This window comes from Leptodactylus fuscus, chromosome 5, assembly GCF_031893055.1.
Source record: "Leptodactylus fuscus isolate aLepFus1 chromosome 5, aLepFus1.hap2, whole genome shotgun sequence".
In the NCBI taxonomy this organism is placed as follows: domain Eukaryota; kingdom Metazoa; phylum Chordata; class Amphibia; order Anura; family Leptodactylidae; genus Leptodactylus; species Leptodactylus fuscus.
Genome location: NC_134269.1, coordinates 219,653,737 through 219,673,504, shown reverse-complemented (window position 1 = coordinate 219,673,504; position 19,768 = coordinate 219,653,737). Strand labels below are relative to the sequence as shown.

Below are 19,768 nucleotides of genomic sequence, written 5' to 3'. Positions count from 1 at the left end.
CATGTACTTCAAGGGATTCCTTACAGCAGAGTTCAGTGCATTCTATTGCTCCCTGTTATCAGCCATTGCAAGCTGGGTGGAGGCTGATGTCCATCTGCTCCCATGGGATGAAGGAAGCCTTGAATACTATGTGGTCACCCTTTAAGGGTTGCAAGCAAGGGTCATAATATTGCAAAGTATTTTGTAATAGACTGCAATACCTACCCCAGCCTCAAGGGGCGCTGTGTTCTATGGTAGTTCTATATATGACTACAGGCTGTCTGAGGTATCTACGAAGCATTACATACTATGTAGTCACCCTCTAAGGGATGCCATAAAGGGTTATTATGTTGCATAGGATGTTGTAATAGACTGCAATACCTACCCCAGCCTCAAGGGGCGCTGTGTTCTATGTTAGTTCTATATATGACTACAGGCTGTCTGAGGTATCTACGAAGCATTACATACTATGTAATCACCCTCTAAGGGATGCCATAAAGGGTTATTATGTTGCATAGGATGTTGTAATAGACTGCAATACCTACCACATCCTCAAGGGGTGCTGTGTTTTACTGTAAAGCTACCTATGACTTATGAGCACTCCTTCAGGCTGCTTGAGGTACTGCAATGCAAATAACATTAGAGGCGCCCATATGTGTATATTATACGGTCAGAGGTGAATGACCGGTTAACCCCTCGGCGCCCCCTCTGCACCTTGATCTCTACAAGATTACAACATGGCCAAGAGAAAGTCGCCATAAAAAGCTTTAGAATACAACCGCCATAATCCTACAGAACATCATACACAACAACCACCCACCCCCGGCAGTGTCCCTCCCGGGCTCCCGTACCACTCTGCCATACAGTGCCCCCTTGTGTCCTGTTGGTGGGAGTTCTCTCTTTTTCAGGAGGGTCAGAATTTAGCAATAGTTTATACAAATACCTGACATACCAGTGAGAGCGGTGCGGTGCGGTGGGGGGGCCCAGCTCAAGGAGCCCCCTGCCCCCAGGACAAGGTATTAATAAATATGACATGTCCCTTTAAATAGGCCTCTAGTGCCCCCCTGTGGCGGGTTTTGGGGACATGACAGTGTACGGCGATTAATGACACAAACATCTGGAGCACATTTTGTTGTTTTCTTGGAGGAGCTGAACCATGTGCTGGTTGTGGTGCCAGGAACATGTACAGAGGAGCAGAGCGTAGTGAAGACGTCTGTGCAGATGGAGGAGTGTCTGCAAGGAAAAGACTTTCCTCTAAGGCGCAGCCTGTGCACCCCTGTCCTCCTGAAATCGGAGGACGCCTGAGGGAATGGGAACTTGTGTCATGTGTACGGTCACCTACAGATGTGAGGAGCGTCATGACCAGAGGAGTAGAAGAGGGGCGGGCAGTAATAATAATAATAAATTGTATTTCTATAGCGCCAACATATTCCACAGCGCTGTACAACTAGTAGGGTTCAAGTACAGACCAAGACTGCACACAAAGGGACTGAGGGCCACAGGGCGACATGGTGGCTCAGTGGTGGCGACACGGTGGCTCAGTGGTTAGCACTGTAGCCTTGCAGTGCTGGAGTCCTCGGTTCAAATCCTGCCAGGAACGACATCTGCAAGGAGTTTGTATGTTCTCCCCGTGTTTGCTTGGATTTCCTCCAAAGACATACTGATAGGGGAAAATAAAATGTACATTGTGATCCCTGTAAGGGGCCCGTACAATGTGCAGGAAGGAAAGCAACAAACGGGGCCCTGCTCACAAGAGCTTACAATCTATGAGGTAGAGGGGTGATATAGGGGGTAGCAGGGGCGGCATTACTTATACAGGGGTCAGACCATTCTTGTAATAGAGGTGACTGTCATTACACAAACCTAAAGCTGTATGATCCCACAGGATAGGATTAGATACACAGCTCAGTATACGGTATCACACAGGATAGGATTAGATACACAGCTCAGTATACAGTATCACACAGGATAGGATTAGATACACAGCTCAGCAGACTGTATCACACAGGATAGGATTAGATACACAGCTCAGTATACAGTATCACACAGGATAGGATTAGATACACGGCTCAGTATACAGTATCACACAGGATAGGATTAGATACACAGGTTTCTGGGGTTGGGCGCTAATAATTTACACAGATTTGTGACCCTGTATGACGCCATTGTAGCATGTTACTTATCCATACCTCCCAACTTTTGAAGAACTGAAAGAGGCAAATTTAGCCCCACCCACTTTTGTGTTGACTCCGCCCACTCGTTAATTTTTCATGTGCCCGCACACAGTATAATCCTCCTACAGTCACCCGTAAATTATATGTCCCTGACACATGCGGCTGAAGCGAGGAGCTGACCTGTGTCAGTTCCTCGCTTCGCTGCTGCCGCCGGCTCCTGGCTTGTACATCGCGTCTACAAGCCAGGAGCCGGCGGCAGCAGTGAAGCGAGGAGCTGACACAGGTCAGCTCCTCGCTTCAGCCGCATGTGTCAGCGAGAGAGAGACGCAGCGGCGAAGCGAGCACGCGAGCAGCTTCAGCCGCGTGTGTCAGGGAGAGAGGCGGGCAGCGGCGAAGTGAGGAGCTGATCTGTGTCAGCTCCTTCCTTCAGCCGCATGTGTGTTCAACTCAGATCTGCGTCCTCTGGACGCAGATCTGAGTTGAAATCGGGACATACCTCCCTCCAACCGGGACCGCGGGACATGTCACCCAAATCGGGACTGTCCTGCGGAAATCGGGACGGTTGGGAGGTATGCTTATCCCATCCTAACTGGTTCCATTTTAGGACCTGCATGAGGTCATGTGACCAAAGGGTCCTGCTAAATGTACCGAACAATAATACAGTGTGGCCACCGGATGGCCTATTACCATTGCCCCTTATGGGGGTAATCTGGCCACACTTTACAGGCAATTTCTTACATGATAGGATTAGATACATGACTTAGATCCAGCAGGCAGTATCACACATGATATAATCAGCTGCTTTACATGATGGGCAGAGACCAATGTAAGAAGAGGAAACCTGGTAGTCGGCGGTACTTTAAGGGTTAAGCGAAGATCAGAAGGTGAGGGTGTTTGCTCCGGGTGTCTGATGTGGTTTCGGCCCTGAATCCTTTCATGTTAGGCGCTGAGGGCGGACCCTCGCTTTGTAGTCATCACATGATCCAGTTACATTTTGACATCACTAGCCCATCTCTATGAGCTGCATTATTTCACCATTTCCCTCCAGAGCTGCGCTCTCACACAAAATATTAATCTGACCCCTCTTTTCTGAACTCTCTCCAGCTCTCGGATGACGTCACCAGTCAGGATGACAAGTCATTAGTGATGACATCATCAATCACCAGAGCAAATCAGTGGTGACATCATCAATCAGCTAGAGCAAATCATTAGTGATGACATCATCAATCAGCTAGAGCAAATCATTAGTGATGACATCATCAATCAGCTAGAGCAAATCATTAGTGATGACATCATCAGTCAACCAGGGCAAGTCACTAGTGATGTCATTTGTCAGCCAGGACAAGTCATTAGTGGTGATGTCACTGGTCAGGTAGGGCAAGTCTCGAGTGATGATGTCATCAAACAACCAATACAAATCATTACTGATGACGTCAAATCATTAGTGATGACATCATTTTATTGGTGTATTTGGGGGGTCTTGTTATAAGACCACTCCCATACAGTGCAGCGGAGGCCGGGGAGGGGGTGAGTGGAGGCAGTCAGTATGGAGGCAGTCTGAGGTCTGGTCGCCTGCAGCGCTTGTTCTCTGGTATCATCCTGATGTGGAATGTTCTGCGTCTTTGTTGTGGATGAATGACTCGATTCACACCATACTGTCCCTTATGTCATGGCCGGGCAGCAGCTGACTCTGAATCACACCCTCTTATCTACCCACAGGGCAATGGGTCGGAAGAACTGCGAGGAGGCCTGGAACGGGGCGGAAAAGTCAGAGGTCCTGTGCGCCCCGACCGAAGGTCCCGAGGCCGAAATGGAGGACAGAGGACAATGGGGCAACAAGATTGAATTTATCCTGTCTGTGGCCGGAGAAATCATCGGACTTGGGAACGTCTGGAGGTTTCCTTATCTGTGTTATAAGAACGGAGGCGGTGAGTGAGCGCCAACACGTAGGGCACAAGACGTAGGGCACAAGACGTAGGGCACAAAAAGTTACACCCGCCCATAGTGATATCCATGGCTGACGAATGGAATGCAAGGGAAGCAGTGCAGACTGACACTTACGTAGCCAGAGCAACACAATATCTCAAAAATTTATCGTTTTTGGCACTACGGTAATTTACTGCACCGCACAATTTCTAAACCGCCCCTTTATGCGGCCCCGGACACAGAGTCACCATATTATTGTATTCTTGTGTTCCTCGTATCCCGGGGTGGTCGGGTTCACCAGATAATGGCAGAGGACGCTGGAAGAGTCCACTTTTTTATTTGTGGCGGTGACAACGGGAGATTTCCCAGCATTTGTCATCCATTGAAATCATGTGTGGGGTCGGAGGTCGGCGGCCCCCGGGCGCACTACTTCTTTATAGGGCCTATTAATCAGCCATCGTCAGACAGCGTGATACATAATTAATTAACCCATTGCTCTGTGGTGGCTGGCAGCGGAGAGCGCGGGGGGACGGGGCGTCCATGGCAGTTCTCAGAGAAAGTTGGTTTGACCCTTTGTGTGTCCGCGGGGAGTCCGCGCTCGCTTCACACTTAGTTAGGTAGAAGAAAGGAACTCCGGATCACTTCACAGCCCGTTTTGTTCCAAGTTTCCGCTGCTTTCAAGATTGTTCTTTTTTTGGGGGGTGGGGGGAGCGGTGGGGGTAAGTGAGTAGAGATGGGGTTTCTTTAACCCTTTCCTGGCTGGAGAAGCTGCCTAGAATCTGACATGGGATCTAAATGGGATCTTCCCGGCGCTGAAGAGGTTAATAGGGGGGGTGTCCTTGTCTTGTCCGGGATAAATAAGACGTCTTGTTTATGAGTGTTGAGCCCACACATTAGGGTTATAGCGCCCCACGCCGCCGTACCGTATTGTTATATGGGGTAGCGGATTTTGGGAAAGCTTGTAAATAGCATGGGGTCGAGGAAACAATGGGATAGTCTGAAGGAAATGCCCCCCAGACCCAAACCAAGACGTGTACAGGGGCCCGAGCCAAGGAGGGTACAGGGGCCCGAACCAAGAAGTGTACAGGGGCCCGAGCCAAGAAGTGTACAGGGGCCCGAGCCAAGAAGTGTACAGGGGCCCGAGCCAAGAAGGGTACAGGGGCCCGAACCAAGAAGTATACAGGGGCCCAAACCAAGACGTGTACAGGGGCCCAAACCAATACGTGTACAGGGGCCCGAACCAAGAAGTGTACAGGGGCCCAAACCAAGAAGGGTACAGGGGCCCAAACCAAGAAGTGTACAGGGGCTCAAACCAAGAAGTGTACAGGGGCTCAAACCAAGAAGTGTACAGGGGCTCAAACCAAGAAGGGTACAGGGGCCCAAACCAAGAAATGTACAGGGGCCCGAACAAAGAAGTGTACAGGGGCCCAAACCAAACCATGAAGTGTACAGGGGCCCGAACCAAACCAAGAAGTACACAGGGGCCAAAACCAAGAAGTCTACAGGGGTCCGAACCAAGTAGTGTACAGGGGTCCAAACCAAGAAGTGTACAGGGGCCCAAACCAAGAAGTGTACAGGGGTCCAAACCAAGAAGTGTACAGGGGCCCAAACCAAGAAATACACATTAACCTAAGCCAATCCAAGTAGTACACAGGGGCCTGCAGTCATTCCCTAGTGGAATATAAGTATATACAGCAGAGTCAGGATCGCCGACTGATCCGCTTAAAGGATAGATATGGCACTGCCTGCAGCCACCACTAGGGGGAGCCGAGGAGCTGACTGTATACAGAGTAATAACTCAGGAGAATCCTGTATGCAGTGAGCTCCCCCTAGTGGTGACTTCATAATCGGGGGACTGGAGCTGTGGATCAGACTATAGATAAATAGTGATGTAATATAAATCAGGGCTTAAGACATAAGAGCTCTGTAAGATGGCGGCGGTGAGCTCCTGCGCAGGTGCCCATATGGGGTCTCTATCTCTGGTGTCCATATCATGTGTATATAGATATACACCATAATGTAATCCTCTCCATACAGTACCCTAATGCCCCACTATTGCCATACAGTGCTTATATATATATAGGTCTATATGTCCTCTGCACTGATACACTGTAACAAACTGTTCTGCTGCTTTATAAACAAGTCGATGGCATTTGTTCTGGTGTGAGATGTCAATGGCGGACTCATGTGAACAGGCGCCATGTCCTTGTGTTCCAGGAGCCTTCTTCATCCCGTATCTCATCTTCCTCTTCACCTGCGGTATTCCGGTGTTTTTCCTGGAGACAGCGCTGGGCCAGTACACCAGCCAGGGGGGGGTGACAGCATGGAGGAAGATCTGCCCCCTCTTTGAAGGTTAGTATTGTGTGCCCCATTCTTCATGCAGCTCCCTCACCCAGTTTCACACGACCTGACGGGGCAAAGAGCCATAGAAACCAAGACGCTGGCAGCATCTTCTGGGTCAACATTTATCAATGCAGTCAGAAGGATGACCTCATTTCTGCACATGACTTAGGCCCCTGTTCACACTATAAGATAGCTTAGGTTTTAGTTTTTTTTATTCTAGGGTGAGATTAGTATTTTGGGCTGTTCAGTTAACCCTCCGGGGCCCATTTTCCTGGTATTCCTACCATGTGTAGCGCATGATGTCCTTGATCAATCCTTTCCCTTTCTTTAGGGTTCTAAGAATTTATCATTCCTGGAAATTTTTCTTTGGTTCCCAATTTCACACTTTTTTGTTTTTTATGAATTATGCGTAATAGGAGGTTTTATTCCCTATTGTGGATCGCCATCTAGTGCACAGTGCTGGGAATGCAGCCGCCGCTGCACTCGATCAATTGATCAGTAGATAGACCAATGACCCCGAGGTGGGGCAGCCTAAGGCCATGAAGCTTTAACACAAGGGTCATGATGTCGATGCACTTTACATGACTGGTGAGGACCATTGACAGGTCTAAGCGGCCTCCATGGGCCCATAACGTCACCCAAGAAGCTGGAAGAATCCACAATATGACCAGGGGGTGACGAAATTCCAGAGTATAATAGTGACCCGTGGGTGGTGAACCCCAATACTTTTGGAAAATTTGCGGTTTGTTTCCTGATGTATAAGGACCTGTCCATAGGTTGCCATTAGTATATACTGTGAGAGTGTTTTGCTAATATCAGCACTGAAGGGGCCGCCGTCCTCATACAAGAGCTGTGGCCCCCTCATACAGCAGATTGGCTGGGGCATAGGGCAGCAGTCTAATATTCATGGCCTAATCTGAGGATTTTATCTAGCCTGCAAACCCCTTTAATGATTATATGAAGATATCTGGAAAAAGAGGAACAGTAATGGGGTCTGCACTAACCCCATAGTCATGATTTATATTGCTGTGTACCCCAGAGCCTACATCATTGACTTTCTATTAGGTATTGGCCTTGCCTCGCAGGTGATTGACAGTGACCTGAACATCTACTACTTAGTCCTGAGGGTATATGGGCAGCTTTATGGTATTACTGATTATTAGGAACAGTAATGGGGTCTGCACTAACCCCATAATAACTAGAATCATTTACCTTTCTGTGTATGCCGGACCCTGAACCATTGACTTTCTATTAGGTATTGGCTATGCCTCGCAGGTGATTGACAGTGACCTGAACATCTACTACTTAGTCCTGAGGGTATATGGGCAGCTTTATGTTATTACTGATTATTAGGAACAGTAATGGGGTCTGCACTAACCCCATAGTCATTCTAATCATTTACCTTTCTGTGTACGCTGGACCCTGAACCATTGACTTTCCATTAGGCATTGGCCTTGCCTCGCAGGTGATTGACAGTGACCTGAACATCTACTACTTAGTCCTCAGGGTATATGGGCAGCAGTATTACTGATTATTAGGCACAGTAATGGGGTCTGCACTAGCCCCATATTCATTCTAATCATTTGCATTGCTGTGTACCTTGGTCCCTGAACCATTGACTTTCTATTAGGTATTGGCTATGCCTCGCAGGTGATTGAAAGCTACCTGAACATCTACTACATCGTCATCCTGGCGTGGGCGCTGTTTTATCTCTTCAGCTCCTTTACATCTCACCTTCCATGGGCGACCTGCAACAATTCCTGGAACACAAGTAAGAAATCCTGACGTAGAAGAATTAATATGTAAATAGGAAACGTTCCAGGATTTTATGGGGAAGGACGGTGATGGGAAGGCAATTGCTACAAATTTCTCTAAGTTCTGGTTACTTTTTCTTATAGTAAATTGCGTCGATGACCTCACGTATTCCGAGAACTATACGGGATCCCCCAATGCTACGTCTCCTGTTGTGGAGTTCTGGGAGTAAGTGGGCTCAGTGTGTGTATTATGGTATGACACCTATATGTCTATAGGTCTATACAATGATCTTCTCTACCTGACTAGAAAACGAGCTCTGGGCCTGTCTGATGGGATCGAGCATCTGGGAACCATCCGCTGGGAGCTGGCGCTGTGTCTTCTCCTGGCCTGGATCATCTGTTACTTCTGCATCTGGAAGGGGGTCAAGTCTACTGGAAAGGTGAACTAGGCGCCTGATTTTACTTGATGTGGGGGGTCGTTTTAGAATATCCTGGGTCACCCGGCTAGGGCAGCTGGTAATGGGGTGCGGTTTCTATAAGTGGTTTTCCTATGTAGATGTTCCATGATGATGGTAGAAGGGTACCGCTGTGGGGTAAAACAAGATGCCCATTTTTCGGGACTCCTGATATAAGAATGGCTATGTTGTCAGTCTTATAACCTCTCCTTACCATGATGATAATCTTGCCCTATCACTCCTGTATCCAAGTGTATATACCAGAACCCATATTTTACAAACTGGGCACTACAGGAGCAGCCCTATGATATATGACATGATATGTAACAGCCTGTTCTCATTACTGCCCCCTTGTGTCAGGTGGTGTATTTCACAGCCACTTTTCCCTATGTGATGCTAATCGTCCTGCTGGTCCGAGGGGTCACTCTACCTGGAGCGTATGAGGGGATCATGTTCTATCTGAAACCGGACATCACACGGCTCAAGGACCCTCAGGTGAGGTGGGTCATGGGAACTGATGAATACATTATTATTTGTGGGGTGGGGGCTCAGATATTTTTTGTATCACACATCATAAGGCTTAGATACATCTCAGTAGACAACATATCACATAATGGGCTTAGATACACTTATGATAATCGTGGTCCTTGTGCTTTGTCTACAGGTCTGGATGGACGCAGGAACACAAATTTTCTTCTCCTACGCCATTTGTCAGGGTTGTCTTACAGCGTTGGGGAGCTACAATAAATACAACAACAATTGCTACAGGTATATGGGCTCGCACTGGTATACAGGCTCTCACTGGTATATGGGATCTCACTGGTATATGGGATCTCACTGGTATACGGGATCTCACTGGTATATGGGATCTCACTGGTATATGGGATTTTACTGGGATGGCGGATCTCACTGGTATACGGGATCTCACTGGCCCACACAAGGGGTTGTAGACATTTGTATGGCCTTGATTTGCTCCCCACATCTAACCCAGCATTGTCTTTCCTTCTCTTCATCTTCAGGGACTGCATCGCTCTTTGTTTCCTGAACAGTATAACCAGCTTTGTGGCCGGCTTTGCCATCTTTTCAGTTCTGGGATTCATGGCGCGGGAGCAGGGCGTCCCAATTTCGCAAGTGGCTGAATCAGGTAAGTTGAAGGCCACCATTACTAGATGGAACATTACTGAAGGAACCTTCTAAGACCAAAATCATAACTTCTGGGAAATATTATAGTATAGTCAAAACACCTGCCATGAATGCTATGGGCCCCATGAAGGAATGGGGCCTCGTATCTTCTCAGTGGATAGTGAGACCTCACTCAGAACTTGACTGTAGACCTCTTGTTGAAGAACCTTGATTGTAGACCTCTTGTTGAAGAACCTTGATTGTAGACCTCTTGTTGAAGAACCGTGATTGTAGACCTCTTGTTGAAGAACTGTGATTGTAGACCTCTTGAACTAGAACACTAATTGTAGATATCTTATAAAACAATCCCGATTGTTGACCTCTTACAGAAGGCCTCTTGAAGAGAATCTTGAAGTAGAGCCTTGATTGAAGACCTCTTATAGAAATACCATGATTGTAGACTCCTTGTAGAAGAACCTTCATAATTGTTTTCTAGAAGAACTTTTAGACTTATAGAAGGACCTGGATTGTAGACCTTCTGTAGAAAAATATTGACTGTAGATCTTTTGAAATAGAACCATGCTTGTAGACATCTTGTAGTTGGCCTTAGTTGTAGGTGTCTTGTAGAAGAACTTTTACTGTAGACTTCTTGTGTAAAAACCCAGATTGTAGACCTTTTGTAGATATTGAATCTAGATCTCACATGGTAGAACATTTACTGTAGACCTCTTGTTGAAGAAACTTGACTTAAGGTATCTCTTGTAGAGCTTAATGTAGACTTGTTACGTGAGAACCTTGATTGTAGAGCTCTTGTAGAAGAACCTTAATTGTAGACCTCTTGTAGAAGAACCTTAATTGTAGACCTCTTGTAGAAGAACCTTAATTGTAGACCTCTTGTAGAAGAACCTTAATTGTAGACCTCTTGTAGAAGAACCTTAATTGTAGACCTCTTGTAGAAGAACCGTGATTGTAGACCTCTTGTAGAAGAACCTTGATTGTAGACCTCTTGTAGAAGAACCTTAATTGTAGACCTCTTGTAGAAGAACCTTGATTGTAGACCTCTTTTAGAAGAACCTTGATTGTAAACCTCTTTTAGAAGAACCTTAATTGTAAACCTCTTGTTGAAGAAACATGACTTAAGATGTCTTGTAGACCTTAAGACATGTAGACTTGTTATGTGCGAACCTTGATTGTAGACCTCATGAAGTAGTAATGTGATTGTAGACTTTACAAAGTAGAACCTTGTTTGTAGACTTCTTGTAGAAGAAACTTTTATAGATCTCTTTCAGAGGAACTTTGAATGTAGACCTATTGGATAAGAACTGAGTTAAACGTCCTGTAGATAAATCTTGATTCTAGACCTCTTGTAGAAGACTTTTGATAGTAGAGTGTTTAAGAAGAAGAATCTTGATTCTATATTTTATGGTTATGGCCTCAAGACAACAGGATTCCCAGAAAATTCTCAGCCCTCAAACCGTGATAGACAACAGTTATCATTTTCTGGTGGTAGAAAGTCCACAACTATTCTTGATATTCCACATTGTGGGCATCATGTTGTCCTTATCTCACCATAGTCTTGGACCCTCACTATGATGTTCTTTGTTCATAGGTCCTGGTCTAGCATTCATTGCCTATCCAAAAGCAGTGACCATGATGCCGGTGTCTCCGCTTTGGTCTTGCCTCTTCTTCCTCATGCTCATCTTTTTGGGGCTCGACAGCCAGGTATGAGTTTTACAGACTAGTGTACAAAACTTACCGCACACTATGGTTGGTTTGGTAGACACTGAGCCATTCTTGGCCCTGGGAAACTGAACTTTTATAAATTTGTTGACCTCTAAGTAACTGGTATCTTCTTTCCAGTTCGTCTGTGTGGAGAGTCTGGTCACCGCCATCGTTGATATGTTTCCTGAGGTTTTTCGGAAGAAGTATCGCAGAGAATTCCTCATTTTGGCCATCGCCATAATCTGCTACTTGTTGGGCCTTATCCTAATAACTGAGGTATAAGTGATATTCAACCTCACGATGGGCCAAAGGGTGTAGACACTTAGATTACTGTCTTAAAGGAGTATCCAGATTAGCATCGACCCAAGGAAATTTCTGTATTTTAATGTTGCTTTTTGGTTAAGTTGACCAGTTGGCGTCTTCTTCTTCCTTCATAGGGCGGGATGTATGTCTTCCAGCTGTTCGACTATTATGCAGCCAGTGGGACCTGCTTGCTCTGCGTTGCCATCTTTGAAGTGGTCTGTGTTGGTTGGGTCTATGGTGAGTCCACGGAGAAAACAAAAGCAGGGTTCAAGTTGCCAGATGGTGCTAAGATTCACCATGACCCCCTTTTCCTTCCAGGTGCAGATCGCTTCTATGATAATATAGAAGATATGATTGGCTACCGGCCATGGCCCATCGTGAAGTTCTGCTGGTTGATCGCCACCCCTGCGGTGTGCATGGTGAGTTGTACCGAGTCTTTGCAGGAGTGAATAGTCTACTATATTGGGTTACCCGACTCTTGGTGACCATGTAAGAAGAGTCTGTCCCCTAGTAGGGTCTTCAGACCTCCTTGTCCTATCTACTGTCATCTTATACATGGTCTCTCTTCCTCAGGGGACGTTCCTCTTCTCTCTCATCAAGTACACGCCCCTGAAGTACAATAACCGCTATGTGTATCCACCATGGGGCTATGCCATTGGCTGGCTGATGGCCATCTCCTCCATGATCTGTATACCGGTGTACGCCGCCTATATCACGCTGAGGACAAAAGGTCCATTTACCCAGGTAACAGTCTGACTAGATCATGAGCATCGCCAATCCGTATCTGGGATCCAACATGTGGCCATATTATATATAATGTATATTTGGGCACTTACATCCCTTCCTTTCACCTTCCAGAGGCTGAAGCAGCTGGTCACTCCGCACCCTGACCTCCCGCAACCCAAAAAATATCTCTCAGAATTTGGCGAAGCCCGGAAAAGTGGAGCGTTGGTGGTAAAAGCCAAGGACGGTCTCATCTCGCCAGATAAAGAGACGCGGTTCTGATGCGGCCACTTGTTGCAGGGACTTGTACAGACAAGGAGTCTCCTACTCCACCACCTCACCCCTCACGAGGGCGTCTGGGACACAAGCAATCCAAATTGGTCAAACATCACTTGTCCCCCACCCAAACGTTAAACGTCCTGCCCCCTCCCAAGTCATCCCTCTCATCCTATAAGGAATAGAGAGGTGGAAGTTGCCCTGGTGCCTAACGGGGTCACACCATACTGTACAATAGTCATATGACCTGCCCCCCGCAGAGGCTCCAGGGCCATATTAATCTAGGTCTTGTTCCATATGGGTCAGGTCAGAGGTCCCTCTTGCCCCTTACCCATATTCTTTATTATATCCTTCCCCTATCCATTGCCCTATACCTAAATCCTGAAGGATTGCAGTTACAGATATCCGCCATCGGGGGCGATGTACATTCCAGCCTAGAGACTTAGGTGCTGCTAGCTGTAGCATTCAGCACACCGTAGTGACTCTCTTGGTGACCTTAGATAGAACGTCTTGCGGTTTCCTTCTTTCCGCGGGAAACCTTATATTTTTCTAAAGTGTGACATCCTACGTAGATGACGCTAGACTGCTAAAACCTACGAGTGGCGTTTAATGCTGCCAATGACCCCTCAGTGTGCACAGCGTCCAGTGTTGTAATATCACCATATCAATGCCAGCACGTGGGTTGAACCGGACCTGCGGCGGCGATCACACGGACATAGACTGATGCCATGAGGATCGTGCAGCTATATAGGTGTATTAAAGGGATTATTATAATCACAAAAACATTAGGCTTTTTTTATGTGGCCAGTAAACAGTGTGAACTACTGGCAAGATCTCGGCAGCAGCCACATGACCGGTTCTGTAAATATGGCAGCTCCCTCTCCCCCCTCTCCTAGCAGGAAATCACAGCATGGTCTCCAGCAATGATCTGCATGGACGCCCACATCGTCGTATTATCACTTCCCATATCCCATTGTCATAGTCCACATGTGTATGGGCAGATGGGAAGATGTGATTGACGGAAGGAAGAAGGGAATTCATTTTATAAAAAAAAAAAAAAATTACAAGCACAAAACGTGTTTGTCCATCTTGGCAGACTGGTGACAAAGTACTGTAAAATAAAATAGCATTGTATCAGATTCTTCATTGCAAGTGCTTGTCGAAAGTTAGAATGAAGTGCGGAGGCAGCCATGTTGTGGGTGGAGCCATGGCTCATTAGCATGTAGTTGGTGGTGAGTTAAAAGGGAACTTTCACCAACTCCAATTCTTTGCACCCTTCAATAAGCACTGTTCCACTGATTCCAGCGCAGTTGGAATTTTTTCTCTAGCCCCCTCCATTCCAGAGCAATGGATGCTGTTAGTCTCAGTGCCTGATATACTAGTTAGGCTCCCTACTGTGAGGTGGGCGGTCCTAGGCTGGAGCAGATAGTCTGGCACCGCCCACATAACAGTAGGGAGCCGAATTACTATATTGGGTACTGAAACTAACAGCATCCATTGCTCGAGAATGGTGAGGGCTAGAGAAAAAATTCCAACTGCGCTGGAATCAGTGGAGCAGAGACTATTAAAGGATGTCAAGAGTTGGAGTTGGTGGAGGTGGTGAAAGGACCTCTTTAAAGGGACACTCCAGGTAAAAGTAATAGACTGAGTTATACCTAATGAAGGGTCTGAGGGGGTGAAGAATGACTTGGGATTCCCTTTGTCGTGTCCCACACTAATCACCCATATGGTCTAAGGTGTCCCTCTAGTCATTTAAAGGGAGGCTCCACCTTTCAATGAACTTTGGTTAAATAGATAGTATATGGCTCAAGTAGCATCTGAGCATTGGACTTGTGACCAGACCATGACAACATATGGGGCAGTAGTAGGGATGTGATAACATATAGTATCATGACCTTACCTATATAATATTACTGTGTACACCAGCGGCTTCTAACCTGCAAGTCTCCAGCTGGTGCAATTATTACAGGGCATGCTGGGAGCTGTAGTGTTACCACAGATGTAAAGCCGCAGGCTGGCGACCACTGGTATAGGGCACAGTAGTTTGTCATTATAAATGAGTGTGATACCTAATCCCAGCCATTTGGTGGCAGTGTAAGCAATGCAAATGCAGAAATCCTACCATGTACTATCTGGAGCCATAAGAAGAAATAGCGCCATCTACAGGTCACAGCTGAGATCATAGATTCATCTTCTGTGGTCTCTTCTAGGACATCAGCGCCTTCTACGTCCTATTAACTTCTTACCATGAAAAAAGGGTGTTATATTTTACCTTCACCACTAGGTGGCAGTGTGCGCGCAATGGAACAAACTGCAGGAGGGATGGAAGTAGAATACTGTATACTGTATATACTGTATATATAGTCACCGGTATAAGACCTCAGCTGTCAGCGACAATACTATATATATTCTATATAGTCATCCTTGTACTATATACTTTCTATATAGTCACCCTTGTCCTATATACTTTCTATACAGTCATCCTTGTACTATATACTTTCCATATAGTTGTCCTATATACTTTCTATATAGTCATCCTTGTCCTATATACTTTCTATACAGTCATCCTTGTACTATATACTTTCCATATAGTTGTCCTATATACTTTCTATATAGTCATCCTTGTCCTATATACTTTCTATACAGTCATCATTGTACTATATACTTTCTATACAGTCATCCTTGTACTATATACTTTCTATACAGTCATCCTTGTCCTATATACTTTCCATATAGTTGTCCTATATACTTTCTATACAGTCATCCTTGTCCTATATACATTGTTTACAGTATAGATTGGACATCTCGTACTGCTGACATTCGATTCACATTGGCCTTCGGTTTTCCGTTCTTTGGGTCCTCTTATAAATCGTTTACCCTCGGACACTCGTGGACCCCATAATCTATAATGGGATGTTCCAGATTTCCACCCCAATCGTGAAGAGAGAATTTCTCTTCTCATTCCCTGACCCTGAGCAGAGATATTGGGGCGCAGGCAGTGACCGTTCTTCTCATTCAGCTTTATTGACCTCAGAGCTGACGACTCGTCGCAGTCTCGTGCCTATCACGCTGTTACATTGTAGTGCTCAGCAGCAGCGGCAGTGGCACAGGGGGGTCATTGATGTGAGCGCCCCCTCCTCTCGGTGTACAGTACAGTCTGACTTCCTCCCCATTTCACTGCTTATTTGGCTCAGAGCAGGGTAAAAATAGCTCGGCCCACGTCACATGTTGGCAGCGCTGCCGCCCACCACACTCACACATTTTCCACTTGTAAAGAAGCGTCAGCTGCCTCTGTGTTTCCATCCAGGTTCCCTCCAATCAGAGGGGGCGCCTGCAGGATGGGCCCCGGGCACCCCACATATATCTGTCTCACCGGACTGTCACCTGTTATGTCTCAGGCTGTCACTTACCCCCGAACCAGAAGCAAAACATGAAGCGCCTGTACCAGGCCCCCAACTATAATGTATTTGTATAGCTTATGCTCCCCTAATATTCCTGGGCCTCGCCCTCTGCACCCCCTGCTCCACACATTTGCTGCATCCCTTACTGATGAAGATATTCCGCCATTGTCCTGGCCGTCCTCAACTACTAGCTTCAAGAATAAAATTCCAGAACAACAGTGGAGACCGACATTAATAGCACAGTACAAGAGAATTGTACAAGAAAAATATCATAATCAGTGATGCAGTGAGCGCCCGCTAGTGGTGGCAGCAGGTGGATGGAATTATATATACAGTCCTATGAAAAAGTTTGGGCACCCCTATTAATCTTAATAATTTTTAGTTCTAAATATTTTGGTGTTTGCAACAGCCATTTCAGTTTGATATATCTAATAACTGATGGACACAGTAATATTTCAGGATTGAAATGAGGTTTATTGTACTAACAGAAAATGTGCAATATGCATTACACCAAAATTTGACCGGTGCAAAAGTATGGGCACCTCAACAGAAAAGTGACATTAATATTTAGTACATCCTCCTTTTGCAAAGATAACAGCCTCTAGTCGCTTCCTGTAGCTTTTAATCAGTTCCTGGATCCTGGATAAAGGTATTTTGGACAAACAATTCAAGTTCAGTTAAGTTAGATGGTGGCCGAGCATGGACAGCCCGCTTCCAATCATCCCACAGATGTTCAATGATATTCAGGTCTGGGGACTGGGATGGCCATTCCAGAACATTGTCATTGTTCCTCTGCATGAATGCCTGAGGATTTGGAGCTTTGGTGTTTTGGATCATTGTCTTGCTGAAATATCCATCCCCGGCGTAACTTCAACTTCGTCACTGATTCTTGAACATTATTCTCAAGAATCTGCTGATACTGAGTGGAATCCATGTGACCCTCAACTTTAACAAGATTCCCGATGCCGGCATTGGCCACACAGCCCCAAAGCATGATGGAACCTCCACCAAATCTTACAGTGGGTAGCATGTGTTTTTCTTGGAATGCTGCTTTTTTTGGACGCCATGCATAACGCCTTTTTGTATGACCAAACAACTCAATCTTTGCTTCATCAGTCCACAGGACCTTCTTCCAAAATGAAGCTGCCTTGTCCAAATGTGCTTTTTCATACCTCAGGTGACTCTGTTTGTGGCGTACGTGCAGAAACGGCTTCTTTCTCATCACTCTCCCATACAGCTTCTCCTTGTGCAAAGTGCGCTGTATAGTTGACCGATGCACAGTGACACCATCTGCAGCAAGATGATGCTGCAGCTCTTTGGAGGTGTCTGTGGATTGTCCTTGACTCTTCTCACCATTCTTCTTCTCTGCCTTTCTGATATTTTTCTTGGCCTGCCACTTCTGGGCTTAACAAGAACTGTCCCTGTGGTCTTCCATTTCCTTACTATGTTCCTCACAGTGGAAACTGACAGGTTAAATCTCTGAGACAACTTTTTGTGTCCTTCCCCTGAACAACTATGTTGAACAATCTTTGTTTTCAGATCATTTGAGAGCGGGCTGTCCATGCTCGGTGACCATGAAACTTACCTGAACTTGAATTGTTTTGTAAAGAGGAATGGTCCAAAATACCTTTATCCAGGATCCAGGAACTGATTAAAAGCTACAGGAAGCGACTAGAGGCTGTTATCTTTACAAAAGGAGGATCTACTAAATATTAATGTCACTTTTCTGTTGAGGTGCCCATACTTTTGCACCGGTCAAATTTTGGTTTAATGCATATTGCACATTTTCTGTTAGTACAATAAACCTCATTTGAATCCTGAAATATTACTGTGTCCATCAGTTATTAGATATATCAAACTGAAATGGCTGCTGCAAACACCAAAATATTTAGAACTAAAAATGATTATGATTAATAGGGGTGCCCAAACTTTTTCATAGGACTGTATATATATATATATATATATATATATGTCTATGGAGGGGATTTGGAGCTTTGTATAAGAAAAACAGAGCTAGAGCAAAAAGAAGTGAAGAAATACAAGACCTACCCCAGCCCCAGGAAAAGACTGCGCCCCCTGTAGGTGCAACATTGCAGTCGCCCCTCCTTAATGACATCATTCAGGCAGGCTATGACCTGGAGGGCAGTCATGGAGGTGGGGGCTGCGGCCGGGCACAGGTTAACCCCTCGCTCTGCCCTACTTCTCTCGCCTCGCAGGTTTCCGCTACAGGATAATAAACCAGTTTATTTTTAAAGAGATTTATTGGTGCAGAAATAACAAGATGTGACAGCGGTGACGGCGGCGAGCGAAGCAGAGCGGGGTGTCAGCATCAGGAATAAAAGACCCCTGATATGGGGAGAATCAGGGGTCTCTGCACCCCAAATCGGTGCAACCCTCTCCTCTCCTGACATGGCTGATAACAGATAGTAATAGATTGTATTCTCCTGTCCTACAGTCGGCCTCTCCTCTCCTGACATGGCTGATAACAGATAGTAATAGATTGTATTCCCCTGTCCTACAGTCGGCCTCTCCTCTCCTGACATGGCTGATAACAGATAGTAATAGATTGTATTCCCCTGTCCTACAGTCGGCCTCTCCTGACATGGCTGATACCAGATAGTAATAGATTGTATTCCCCTGTCCTACAGTCGGCCTCTCCTCTCCTGACATGGCTGATAACAGATAGTAATAGATTGTATTCTCCTGTCCTACAGTCGGCCTCTCCTCTCCTGACATGGCTGATACCAGATAGTAATAGATTGTATTCCCCTGTCCTACAGTCGGCCTCTCCTCTCCTGACATGGCTGATAACAGATAGTAATAGATTGTATTCCCCTGTCCTACAGTCGGCCTCTCCTCTCCTGACATGGCTGATAACAGATAGTAATAGATTGTATTCCCCTGTCCTACAGTCGGCCTCTCCTCTCCTGACATGGCTGATAACAGATAGTAATAGATTGTATTCTCCTGTCCTACAGTCGGCCTCTCCTCTCCTGACATGGCTGATAACAGATAGCAATAGATTGTATTCCCCGGTCCTACAGTCGTCCTCTCCCCTCCTGACATGGCTGATAACAGATAGTAATAGATTGTATTCCCCTGTCCTACAGTCGGCCCCTCCTCTCCTGACATGGCTGATAACAGATAGTAATAGATTGTATTCCCCTGTCCTACAGTCAGCCTCTCCTCTCCTGACATGGCTGATAACAGATAGTAATAGATTGTATTCCCCTGTCCTACAGTCAGCCTCTCCTCTCCTTACATGGCTGATAACAGATAGTAATAGATTGTATTCCCCTGTCCTACAGTCGGCCTCTCCTCTCCTGACATGGCTGATAACAGATAGTAATAGATTGTATTCCCTGTCCTACAGTCGGCCTCTCCTCTCCTGACATGGCTGATAACAGATAGTAATAGATTGTATCCCCCTGTCCTACAGTCAGCCTCTCCTCTCCTGACATGGCTGATAACAGATAGTAATAGATTGTATTCCCCTGTCCTACAGTCGGCCTCTCCTCTCCTGACATGGCTGATAACAGATAGTAATAGATTGTATTCCCCTGTCCTACAGTCGGCCTCTCCTGACATGG

At 46.1% G+C, this 19,768-nt stretch overlaps 1 protein-coding gene across 1 annotated transcript in view; it reads left to right on the top strand.

Moving 5' to 3' along the window:
• The window catches only part of LOC142204631 (uncharacterized), a 46,210-nt gene that overhangs the window by 11,349 nt on the left and 15,093 nt on the right, over positions 1 to 19,768 (top strand). The window contains exons 2-15 of the mRNA XM_075275938.1: positions 3,873 to 4,081; positions 6,297 to 6,431; positions 8,053 to 8,193; positions 8,321 to 8,402; positions 8,484 to 8,616; positions 8,992 to 9,126; positions 9,296 to 9,399; positions 9,651 to 9,775; positions 11,363 to 11,475; positions 11,614 to 11,751; positions 11,913 to 12,015; positions 12,097 to 12,197; positions 12,352 to 12,522; positions 12,637 to 12,781. Coding sequence (XP_075132039.1) covers positions 3,873 to 4,081; positions 6,297 to 6,431; positions 8,053 to 8,193; positions 8,321 to 8,402; positions 8,484 to 8,616; positions 8,992 to 9,126; positions 9,296 to 9,399; positions 9,651 to 9,775; positions 11,363 to 11,475; positions 11,614 to 11,751; positions 11,913 to 12,015; positions 12,097 to 12,197; positions 12,352 to 12,522; positions 12,637 to 12,781 — 1,835 coding nt within the window. The remainder of the gene's footprint in view (positions 1 to 3,872; positions 4,082 to 6,296; positions 6,432 to 8,052; positions 8,194 to 8,320; positions 8,403 to 8,483; positions 8,617 to 8,991; positions 9,127 to 9,295; positions 9,400 to 9,650; positions 9,776 to 11,362; positions 11,476 to 11,613; positions 11,752 to 11,912; positions 12,016 to 12,096; positions 12,198 to 12,351; positions 12,523 to 12,636; positions 12,782 to 19,768) is intronic.